This window comes from Penaeus monodon, chromosome 17, assembly GCF_015228065.2.
Source record: "Penaeus monodon isolate SGIC_2016 chromosome 17, NSTDA_Pmon_1, whole genome shotgun sequence".
NCBI lineage: Eukaryota > Metazoa > Arthropoda > Malacostraca > Decapoda > Penaeidae > Penaeus > Penaeus monodon.
The window spans coordinates 21,482,603-21,495,256 of record NC_051402.1 but is presented as its reverse complement, the minus strand read 5'-3'; the positions used below and the strand labels follow the sequence as shown (position 1 = coordinate 21,495,256).

General features: G+C 45.6%; 3 protein-coding genes across 3 annotated transcripts in view; all 3 read left to right on the top strand.

The window, feature by feature from the left end:
* LOC119583310 (hepatitis A virus cellular receptor 1-like) overlaps positions 1-2,707 on the top strand; it is an 8,782-nt gene extending 6,075 nt beyond the window's left edge. Inside the window, exons 2-4 of the mRNA XM_037931782.1 lie at positions 44-229; positions 1,906-2,455; positions 2,653-2,707. Of these exons, the coding sequence (XP_037787710.1) occupies positions 44-229; positions 1,906-2,455; positions 2,653-2,707 (791 nt within the window). The remainder of the gene's footprint in view (positions 1-43; positions 230-1,905; positions 2,456-2,652) is intronic.
* A 73-nt stretch (positions 2,708-2,780) lies between these two features.
* Positions 2,781-7,706, top strand: LOC119583309 (uncharacterized protein PB18E9.04c-like). Its single transcript, XM_037931779.1, has 9 exons — positions 2,781-2,899; positions 3,408-3,566; positions 3,669-3,809; positions 4,190-4,322; positions 4,419-4,618; positions 4,674-4,785; positions 4,961-5,147; positions 5,263-5,556; positions 7,579-7,706. The coding sequence occupies exons 1-9, from the start codon at positions 2,781-2,783 to the stop codon at positions 7,704-7,706; spliced, it is 1,473 nt and encodes a 490-aa protein (XP_037787707.1).
* A 140-nt stretch (positions 7,707-7,846) lies between these two features.
* Positions 7,847-11,489, top strand: LOC119583308 (mucin-2-like). Its single transcript, XM_037931778.1, has 7 exons — positions 7,847-8,803; positions 8,849-9,095; positions 9,195-9,414; positions 9,516-9,960; positions 10,077-10,302; positions 10,437-10,843; positions 10,905-11,489. The coding sequence occupies exons 1-7, from the start codon at positions 7,847-7,849 to the stop codon at positions 11,487-11,489; spliced, it is 3,087 nt and encodes a 1,028-aa protein (XP_037787706.1).
* Positions 11,490-12,654: the final 1,165 nt, after the last annotated feature.

Sequence of the window (12,654 nt, the reverse complement as noted above, 5' to 3'; positions counted from 1 at the left end):
ACTTGCTTCAATCAACTCATTGAGAATTTCGCTACACTCATAGAGAATGGAACCTTTGTCATTGATTCCAGTGTATTAGATAACATCACGGCCGCGGTAGAAGCAGCAAGCAGCGTCGTGGGAGACCAAGTCCAGTCGGTTCAGTTGCTCGTCACTATTTTGCAAGAACAAAAACAAAATAAAACGGATGAGCTTGACCAAGTGGAGAGCCAACTAGCAGCAACAACAGGTAGAAAACCAGTACACACAGTTTTATCGACGTGTATGAGCGTATTTTCATTAGATTGTACATGTAAGTTTTGAATTTAAGTTAATATGAGAAACTTCAAAGAGCGAAATAACCGCAATGAAAATTATATTTTAAGCATAACATAAGCAAATTTTGCATGTATGCATGTTCATGTACATTCAAGAGAAAAAGTCCACATTCACAGTTTTATGTGTTACTTCATGTCGCCCATAGATGGCGCAGTATTTATTGCATCTAAAGTAAAAGACAGGTGAGGAGAAAAAAGAAGAGATCTGGGAGGGGAAAAGGGATAAGACGGGTTGAGGGGAGGACCTGGTTGCGGTAGATGACAACTGTTTAGTGTTTTATTAGCAATTTTACAATTATTATTTATTTGTTGCTTTTATTATTATAACTATAATTTTATAATAAAAAGATAAGTTTGATGGTTCTCTTTATTACTGTCTCCCATCTTCATTTTCTTTTGTTCTGTCTCTATCTCCTTTCTGGGCTCTCTCATCTATACTTCTTTACCTGTGTGCGAACCTTTGTGAGAATAGTAAAACCTGGTATAAGTATAATTTAACCCGTGCTTTCGGGTAATTGTAATTGACAATACCATTGGATTGCTATCATAAGAGGGGGTACAACATGTATAGTGTGATTAAAACACTAGATGTACAGTATCTCCATATCTGTTATATTAGTTGCTTCCAGCTGGTGCGTTGCGACCACCAAGTAGTTCACTTCCTTGACTTACATGGAGGATTATAAGAAGGAAAATGGAAGGTTAACGTTGGGTGATCGCGTATATGTCAGAGGTTTGAGAAAGAGTTCGTATGTATAAAATGTTTGGGGGCCACTGTTATATAATAGTCCATTATTTACTATTTTTAAGTTCCAGGTATAAACTCATGATGGATGAGTAACAACTTCCTTTCCTGATCTTTAAAAGTCTTTCAAACAGAAGGCTGTACATTAAAATTTCCAAATATATAATCTATATCATGGTGTGTGTGTAATATATATATATATATATATATATATATATATATATATATATAAATATATATATGAATGTATGCAAAAATATTGCATTTATGTAAATATATATTCTACATTGCATATGTATATACACATATATGTATACGTATGTACACATGTATATGTATGTACACATGTATATATACATATTGCATATATAGACATATGTGTGTGCGAAAGTGTGTATATATAACATCATCAGGGGACTAACGCTGACGGGGACGCATGGTCGCATCTACCCTTCACTTGCATCCTCATGCTGAGCCTCCAGGCAGGCCCTCGGCTCATCTCTAGCTCCTCACAAGACTAGTCGAGTTACCCAAGCCATGACCTCCTAGGTCAACACCTAGGATTGTTTTGCAACAACTACACACACGTGCGCGCACACACATACACACACACAAACACACACACACACACACACACACACACACACACACACACACACACATATATATATATATATATATATTATATATATATATATATATATATGTATATATATATGCACATGCGTGTGTACATATGTATATTTATGTATATGAGTGTATTTGTGTGTGTACATATATGTGTATGTGTGTGTGATGTAGATAAAAAGAGTGATATCCAATTAAAACTTTTGAAATCCACAGACCCTCCAACAACCACCGAATTTCATACAACAGAAGCTAAGCTGTCCACCAATGAAAAAGTAACTACACTGCCACCTAATTCCACTAAACAACCAACGACTACAATGCAGCTAACACCACAGAAAACTACTGAGGAACCAACAACCGGAGTTATATCAACTACTGAGTTACCAAAAACCACTGAGCAAACAATCATAGCATCAACAATTACCACTGACTCACAAACGACAGAAAATCAACGAACCACACGGTCACCAAAAAACACTGAGCAACTAACAACCAAATTCTTGCTAACAACCACGGTGTCAACGACAAAAGTAGAACCAACCACACGGCCACAAGTAACCACCGCGCAATCAATCACCACGATGCTACAAACAACTACTGTGTCACCAACGGCCTCTCAGCAACCAACATCCACTGATGAACCAACAACCACAGTTTTACAAACAACCAAAGTGTTACCATCGACCTCTGAGCAACCAATAACCACTGATGAGCCAACAACCACAGTTTTACAAACAACCAAAGTGTCACCAACGACCATTGAGCAACCAACAACCACTGATGAACCAACAACCACAGTTAAACAAACAACCAAAGTGTCACCATCGACCTCTGAGCAACCAACGACCACTCATGAACCAACAACCACAGTTTTCCAAACAACCACTGTGTTACCAACGACCTCTGAGCAACAAACAACCACTGTGTCACAAACAACCACCCATGAACTAACAACCACAGTTTTACATACAACCACTGTGTTACCAACAACCTCTCAGCAACCAACGACCACTGATGAACCAACAACCACAGTGTTACCAACGACCTCTGAGCAACCAACAGCCACTGATGAACCAACAACCAACACAATGCCACCAACAACAGAACCACCAACATCTTTCCCTCCAACAACAGAACTGCCAACAACTGTGCCACCAACCACTGCTGTGACACTAATCAGCACAGTGCCACCAAACACAGAATCGCAGTCAACTGTGCCACCAACTACACAGACACAACAACAGAACCGCCGACAACTGTGCCTCCAGCAACAGAACCGCCGACAACTGTGCCACCAACAACAGAACCGCCGACAACTGTGCCACCAACCAGCACAGTGCCTCCAACAACAGAACCAACGACAACTGTGCCACCAACCACCACAGCGCCTCCAACAACAGAACAGCCGACAACTGTGCCACCAACCACCACAGTGCCACCAACAACAGAACCACCAACAACAGAACCGCCGACAACTGTGCCACCAACCACCACAGTGCCTCCAACAACAGAACAGCCGACAACTGTGCCACCAACCACCACAGTGCCACCAACGACAGAACAGCCGACAACTGTGCCACCAACAACAGAACCGCCGACAACTGTGCCACCAACCACCACAGTGCCACCAACAACAGAACCGCCGACAACTGTGTCACCAACGACAGAACCGCCGACAACTGTGCCACCAACCACCACAGTGCCACCATCAACAGAACCGCCGACAACTGTGTCACCAACAACAGAACAGCGACAAATGTAACAACAGAACAGCCGACAACTGTGCCACCAACCACCCACAGTGCTCCAACTAACACAGAACGCCGACAACTGTGCCACCAACCACCACAGTGCCCCAACACAACGCCACAACTGTGCCACCAACCACCAACGTGCCACCAACAACAGAACGCCGACAACTGTGCCACCAACCCACAGTGCCCACACAGAACAGCCCACAACTTGCCACCAACCAGCACAGTGCCTCACAACAACAGAACAGCCGACAACTGTGCCACCAACCACCACAGTGCCCCAACAACAGAAACAGCCGACAACTGGCCACCAACCACCAAAGTGCCACCCAACAGAAAAGCCCACAACGACCAGCCACAACTGTGCCACCAACAACCACAGCCACAACAACAAACACGCACAACTGTGCCACCAACCACCACAGTGCCACCAACAACAGTACAGCCGACCAACTGTGCCACCAACCACCACAGTGCCACAACAACAGAACAGCCGACAACTGTGCCACCAACCACCACAGTGCCACCAACAACGAACAGCCGACAACTGTGCCACCAACCACCACAGTGCCACCAACAACAGAACAGCCGACAACAGAGCCACAAACCACCACAGTGCCTCCAACAACAGAACAGCCGACAACTGTGCCACCAACACCACAGTGCCTCCAACAACAGAACAGCCGACAAACTGTGCCCCACACACCAACAACAGAACCGCCGACAACTGTGCCCAACCACAGTGCCACCAACAACCAGCCGACAACTGTGCCCCCCAAACGACAACGACACCGCCGACCAACACTGCCACCCACAACGAAAGCCCATTGCCACCACACAGAACCGGGCCCACCAACTGTGCCACCAACCACCACAGTGACCACCACAACAGAACCACGACAACTGTGCCACCAACCACCACAGTGCCACCAACACAGAACCGCCGACAACTGCTACCCATCCCAACAACAGAATCGCCGACAACTCTGTGCCACCAACCACCACAGGGCACAACCACCACTGAACAACAACAGAACCGCCGACAAACTGTGCCACCAACTACACAGCCTCAACATCAGACCCGCCACAACAGAACCGCCGACAACTGTGCCACCAACTAACACAGAGCCTTCAACAACAGAATCACGTCAAAATATGCACCAACCAGCACAGTAACCTACCACACACTGCAACAAAACAAATCGCCGCCAACTGTGTCACCAACAGTACAGGGCCACCAACACACATCACCATCAATTGTGAATCAACACACGTGCACCAAAAACAGAATCCGATGTGCAAAACCAGCACAGTGCCACCAACAGAATCGCCATCAACTGTGAAAACCAACGCACAATGCCATCCAACAGCCAATCAACCACAATACAGTCAAAACCACAGTATCATCAGTAACTTCTGAACCACAACTACCACACACTCATCAACAATACTACCGCAACAACTACAATGCCACCAATAACCTCTGAGCCAACCACTTCACTCCCACAAACCAGCCAGGAAACAAACATCTGTTCAACCAGAACTACACAAAATACTTTAATCAGAACTGCACAAAGAAAAGACATTACTTCAAGAATTGGAAAGACTCGAGAACCAGATTGCTGCCTCCAACCACTCTCACAGCTCTTCAAAAGACCAATCAAGCCCTGCAACGAGTCATTGAAGCATCGAGCAAGCCTGGCAATTCCGGAAGGAAGCGGCGATCGCTTACTTACTCTATCGTCAAGATGGCGACACTGTCACGTCGATCTATTGTGAGGTAAATGAGGACAATGCCGTCACTGGCAACCAACAGATCTGCTTCTTACAATGATCGATGATCTCTCCACCAAGCTGGCCAACCTCACAACCGACCAAATCACTTGCTTCAATCAACTCTTTGAGAATTTCGCTACACTCATAGAGAATGGAACCTTTGTCATCGATTCCAGTGTATTAGATAACATCACGTCCGCGGTAGAAGCAGCAAGCAGCGTCGTGGGAGACCAAGTCCAGTCGGTTCAGTTGCTCGTCAATATTTTGCAAGAGCAAAAACAAAATAAAACGGATGAGCTTGACCAAGTGGAGAGCCAACTAGCAGCAACAACAGGTAGAAAACCAGTACACAAAGTTTTATCGATGTGTATGAGCGTATTTTCATTAGAAGGTACACGTAAGTTTTTGGATTAAAGTTATGATAAACTTTAAAGAGCGAAATAACCGCAATGAAAATTATATTTTAAGCATAACATAAGCAAATTTGCATGTATGCACGTTCATGTACATTGAAGAGGAAAAGTCCACATTCACAGTTTTATGTTTACTTCTGTCGCCCAAGATGGCGCAGTATTTATTCATTTACAAGTAAACGGTAGGAGAAAAAGAAAGGAGATCTGGGCGGGGAAAAGGGATAAGGGGTTAGGGAGACGGTTGGGTGGAAAATTGTGTGGAAAAGTTTAGTTTATTAGATTTTTTATTATTTATTGTTTTATTAATAAAATTTTTAATAAGTTTTATGTTCCATTTTACTTCTTTTATTCATATTTTGTTCTGTCTCTTCATTTTTCTTCTTACTAATTTTGTATGTTAACCTTGTTAATTAATATTAAACCTGTTATTAAGTAATGTTAGATAATTTGGAAATTTCTATTAAGTGGATCATTCATAGTGGTGGGGTAACATCATGTATAGTTATTAAAACATAATTCAGTATCTCATCTTTTTTTCTCAAGCTGGTGCTTGCGACACAAGTAGTTACTTCTGAATCAGGAGGATTATGGAAGGAAAATGGAGGTTAAAGTTTATGTATTATTTTATATTTTATTTTGTTATATTATATATAATTCTTTCCTTCTTTAAAATTTTGAAAAAAGCTGTACATTAATTTGCAAATATTAATAATATCATGGTGTGTGGTATAGTATATATATTTTTATATATATTATATATTAATATTTATTATATGATATATATAATTGTTTTTCATATTTTTATTTATTATTACACATATATGTATCACGTATTCCATTATATTTAGTCACATGTAAATTCTGTATTATATTCATATATAGACTTGTGTTGAAAGTGTGATATATAACATCATCAGGGGAAAACGCGACGGGACGCATCGATCCTTTTGATCTCATGCTGACCTCCAGGCAGGCCCTCGGCTCATCTCTAGCTTCTGACAAGACTAGTCGATTACCAAGCCATGATCTTTTCAACACTAGATTTTTGCAACAATACACACACGTGCGCGCGCACACACACACACACAAACACAAAAACACACACAACACAACACATATATATATATACATATTATATTATATATATATTGCGGATTATGTGTTTTTTTTATAATCATCAGGTGTATGATGTAAATACATTGTGTATATAATTCATTAAAACCTCTTTTATGCTATATGTATCCCCGCTTTTGTACATCTATTATGTATGAGTAAGGATGACATATCTTGTTAGATTAAGAAATCCACAAACTGGAATCACAACCCCCAACAACACAATACACACACCAAACTAACACACAATAAAATACTAACTAAAATTCTAAACAACAGGATAATGCACTAACTAAAAAACATGAGGAAAAACACTAATATCAATAATTACAAAAACATAAACACATACTCACAAAACCACTGTCAACACCAAAATACTAACACCGGTTCAGAAATTGGTGAACAAACGTTTGTAACCAGTGCAAAAAAGTAGAACCACTCAACCAAAGTACCACGCCCAACCAACACCACGATTAACAACAAACTAGTGTCACCAATCCAGAACAACACTCCACCGAATCCAAACCAACAACAAAAACAACCATGCACCACGACTTGCAACACCACAACCATGATAACAACCATTTTCCAAAAACCCTGGCAACATCGACTACCAACAACCACTGATCCAACCAAATTCAACAACCAACGGTCACCAAAACCACGAGCACAAACAAACCAAACTTTCCAACACCCTACACACAAATAGAACCACCACACACAATCATACACAACATGCACCAACGCTCCAAAACAACCACGGTTTACCAACAACCCTCCACAACCAACACCACTGATTAACCAACAAACCCCTGTTAACAACAACCAAGTTCACCAACGACCTCTGAGAACCAACACCACAGTTAACCAACAAACCACGTTCACAAGACCTCCTGAGCACCAACGACCACTGAAACCAACAACCACATGTACCAACACCCGAGCAAACAACCACTGATGAACCAACACCACTGACCAACACCACTGGCACCAACACCCTTGACAAAACAACACCCACAAACACAAACCACAATTTTCCTACCAAACCAAACTGCCAACAACCGCCACCTACAACAACCCGACTTCCAAACAACCACCATGTACACTAACAGCACAGTGCCACACAACCAGATCGCACAACTTCCCCCCACAAAAACACTAACAAGAACCACCGACGCCACAACAGACCACGACAACTGTGCACCAACAACAAGCCGAACAAACGTGCCACACCAACGCCTCCCAACAACGACCACGCCCCAAAACCACAGAACCGACGACGCTGGCACCAACCAGCACAGTGCCTCCAAACAACCAAACCAACAACGTCACAGACAACACCCCCCACAACTGTCCACCAAACAACCGGCCAACCAACACAAACCCCGACAACTGCCAAAACAGACCCACAACTGTGCCACCAACACCGCAGCCCCAAAACCGAACAGCCGAACGTGCAACCACATCCCACCAACAACAGACACAACACGGCCCCAAAACGCGCCTCCAGCAACAGAACCGCCGAAAAACTGGCACCAACCACCACAACGTGCCACCAAACAGAACCAGGCCACAATGTCCAAACAACGCAAACTGGCCACCAACAACAGAACCCCGACAACGTGCCACACACAACAGACTCCCCCACAACCACCAACCAAAACCCACAACTGTGCCACAACACCAAGTCCCACAACAGCACCGACAACAGACCGCCAACACCTGCCACCAACACAGAAACGCCGACAACGACCACCACAACGTGCCCCACCACACAGCACCTCCAACAAGACCAACCACCACAGTGCCACCAACACAACCACCAACCCACAACGTCAACCAACCACCACAGCCTCCAACAACAGAACCGCCGACAACGTGCCACCAACCACCAAGCCCAACAAAAACCGCCGACAACTGTGCCACCAACAAACCGCAACAAAGACCCAACAACGTGCCACCACACAACCAAACCGACAACTGGACCAACCACCACCAAACCGACCGACAATGTGCCACCAACCACCCCAAGTGCCTCCACCAACAACGACAACTGTGCCACCAACACAGCCCCAAAACCAACTGTGCCACCAACCACAGTGCCCCACAAAGCCCAAACTGCCCGACAACGTGCCAACCACCACAGGCCACCAAAACAGAACACCGACAACTGTGCCACCAACCACCAGGCCCCAAACAACAAGAACCGCACACACTGTCCACCAACAAAAGACCCCACAAACCGCCAACACCGTGCCACCAACAACAGACCCGACAACTGACCACCACAACGGCCACCAAACAGAACCCGACAACTGTGCCACCAACCACAGAACCGCCGACAACGGTACCCACCAATGCCACCAAACACAACCGACAAAGCTTTACCAACCCCACAGTGCCACCAACAACAAACCACCGACAACTGTGCCACCAACCACCACAGTGCCACCCAAAAACAGAACCGCCGACAGCCCCACCCACAGTGCCACCAACCGACAGAACTGTGCACCAACCACCAACCCCAACCACAAACCGCCACACTGGCCACCAACACACGTGCCACCAACAACAGAACCGCCGAAATCTGTCCACCCACACCAACAGGCCTCCAACAACAACCGCCGTCAACCACCAAAACCACACAACTGCCCCACAACCCCACAGTGCCACCAACAACAGAACCGCCGGACAACTTCCACCACCACCAAAACCAACGACAAACTGCCACCAACCACCAAACCCCACCACTGGCCACCAAAAACAGAACCACCGCAACTGGCCACCAACCACCACAGTGCAACAAACAGCCAAAACCCACAACCCATGTGCCACAAAAAACAGCCGACAACTGTCACCAACACCACAGTGCCCCAACAACAGAAACGCCGACAACTGTGCCACCACCCACACCACCAACAAAACGCCCACTCGGCCACCAACACAAAACCCGACAACTGTGCCCACCAAACAGAACAGCCGACAACTGTGCCACCAAACCACAGCCAACCACCACAAAGTGCCACAACGTGCCACCAACCACACGACCACCACAAGTGCCCCAACAACGGCCCAACCAACCACAGCCCAACCACAACCGCCACATGTGCCACCAACCACCAACCCCCCAAACTTGCCACCCCAACGTGCCCCAACCACAAGGCACCAACAACCGGCACGACAAAACGCCACACGTGCCACCAACCACCACAGTGCCTCCAACAACAAAAGCCACGCACCACCACCCCCCAACAACCAACCACGACCAACCACCACAGTGCCACCAACCACACAGCCCCACAACGCCACCAACCCACCACCCAAACAGCCGACAACTGATCCCAACCACGTGCCCCCAACCACGACAGCCCCAACTGCACCGACAACGTGCCCCAACCACCACAGCCCACAACAACAGCCGACAACTTGCCACCAACCACACAGTGCCACAAAACACAGCCCCAACTGCACAACCCACAACTGCACCAACAACACCACAGCCACAACCAACACCACAACGTCCCCAACCAAAACGGACAACCCACCAAACCACAGTGCCCCAAACAAAAAACACCGACAACTGTGCCACCAACCACCCAGCCCAAAAACAAAGCAAACAGCCGACAACTGTGCCACCAACCACCACAGTGCACAACCCAGAACAGCCCAAACTGACCAACCACCACAGTGCCACCAACACAAACAGTGCCACCAACCCCAGTGCCACCAACCACAGTGCCCACAACAGAAAGGCCAAACACTGTGCCACCAACCACACGCACAAACAAACCCCAACCACCCCATGTCCACCAACACAACGCCGACAAACCACAAACCCCACAGTCCCCAACCAACACCACAACTGCCAAAACCCACAGTCCCCAACCAAAAGTCACCAACACACGGCCACCAACAACAGCCCCAACAACCCCAACCACCACAGTGCCCCAACACCAAGCACCACAACTGGCCCCACACGTCACCAAACCACAAGTCCCCAACAAAGAACAGCCGACAACTGTCCCAACCACCCGCCCCAACAACGCCAAAACTGTACCACCACAACGGCCTCCAACAACAGAACAGCCGACAACTGTGCCACCAACACACAGTCCAACCCCCAAAAAAGCCGACAACTGTGCCACCAACCACCAAGGCCACCAACAACAAACGCGACAACTGGCACCAACCACACAGGCCTCCACAACAGAAAGCCGACACACCACCAACCACCACAGTGCCACCAACAACAAACCGACAACTCTGGCCACCAAACAACAGAACCCACAACGCACCAAAACAGAACCGCCACCACAACTTCCAACAACAACGCCACAAACCCCCAACCACCCCCGTGCCAAAAACCACAACGTGCCACAACAACAGTCCCCGAACAACACAACACCACATGCACCAAACACCAACAGTGCCTCCAACACAAACCGACATCTGTGCCAACAACCCCAACACCCAAGCCCAAAACAGACCAACCCGACAACTGTGCCCAACACAACAGCTGCAAACTTCAACCCCCGACCAAAACCGACACAGTGGCACCAACAACACGACCACAAGAATTCCGCAACAACCCCCAACCACAATGCCTCAAAAACGACAGCCAACGGATCCAACCACCACTGCCACCAACACAGGCCCCAACAAAGAATCCCACAATAAACACCACCAGGTCCACCAAAAACTCGCCGAGGCAACCCGTGCCACCACACAGCGCCACAACTGACCGCCAACACACAAGGGCCACAACAACAAATAAACAACGCAACAACCACAGACACCACAACTTGAACACCAATACCACAAATCACCAACTACGAACAAAAGCACCAAAACCTTGACCAACAACAAAACCCCCCAACCTGCAAACAAACATATTCACCAAAAAACAGAAACTTAACTGCAAAGAAAACCAAAATTCAGATTAAACCAACAATGCGCCCCAAGCCCCACATGCCTCAAAAACAAGTCCCAAAAGATGGAGAACCAGCCGACGGAAACCAGAACGGGATCCTTACTTACTACAATCAAGTCATGTCTATTATAAGGAAATCAAAAACAAGAACCAATCTCTTTTACACCCACGTGCCTCACAACTGCCGCTCAACTCACCCATCATTTCACCCCAAGAATTTCGCAACTTAAAGAAAGACCTTTGCACCAGCAGTGATTAGAACAACCGCAGCACACAACGGGTGACCAAACAGTCAACACAGTTGCTCATATTCTGCAAACAATACAAATACAAAAAAATTCTACCCAAGACAATGCCACCAAAACCCTGGAAAAAACATACCCAAAGTTAGGAGAACTTTATTCATAGAAGGTCACTAATTAATTACTTTATAGAACTTAAAAGAAAAACTATAAAAATTTTGCAAATCAAACAAGTGCTTCTAAGCATTGCACATAAAAAAGCCAATTCCGTGTAAGTGTTACTTATCGCCAAGATCCGAATTTTGAATAAGCAAACATTTCTAGAAAAGATGGGACTGCAGGTGAAAATAATGGGATGAAATGATGATGCGGTATGACAACTGATTATACAATTTACAATTATCTTATTTTACAATGTAACTATAAAAATCAGTAATACTTTGATTTCCCCACATTGCATTCTCTTGTCTCGCTCCTCTTTCGCTCCCTGATACTAGCTTACCGTGGGCCAAGTCATGGATGTTTCCGTAATTAATTTAACGCATTCGGTAAACGAATGACCAATACAAGCAAAGCACAACAGGTAGAAAAACAGTAAAGTTTATAAATATAGATTCTTATATTGTATATAGTTTTCTGGTTAAGTTAACCCCAATTAAATGAATACCAATGAAATTATAAAAGAAATGAGTAATTGTGTATTTTGTTATATAAAAGTTTAATCACATTTTATT

Bases quoted from the DNA above. Each gene is read 5' to 3' on its own strand.
- LOC119583308 (XM_037931778.1), top strand. From the start codon at position 7,847: ATGTACACTAACAGCACAGTGCCACACAACCAGATCGCACAACTTCCC. The intron at 9,961-10,076 runs GTGCCTCCAACA...CCACCCAAACAG, and splicing joins ACGTGCCACCAACCACCACA to CCGACAACTGATCCCAACCA. The intron at 10,844-10,904 runs GTGCCACCAACA...CCAACCACCAAG, and splicing joins CAACAGAACAGCCGACAACT to GCCACCAACAACAAACGCGA.
- LOC119583309 (XM_037931779.1), top strand. From the start codon at position 2,781: ATGCCACCAACAACAGAACCACCAACATCTTTCCCTCCAACAACAGAA. The intron at 4,619-4,673 runs GTAACCTACCAC...TGTCACCAACAG, and splicing joins AATATGCACCAACCAGCACA to TACAGGGCCACCAACACACA. The intron at 5,557-7,578 runs GTAGAAAACCAG...ACAACAACCAAG, and splicing joins CCAACTAGCAGCAACAACAG to TTCACCAACGACCTCTGAGA.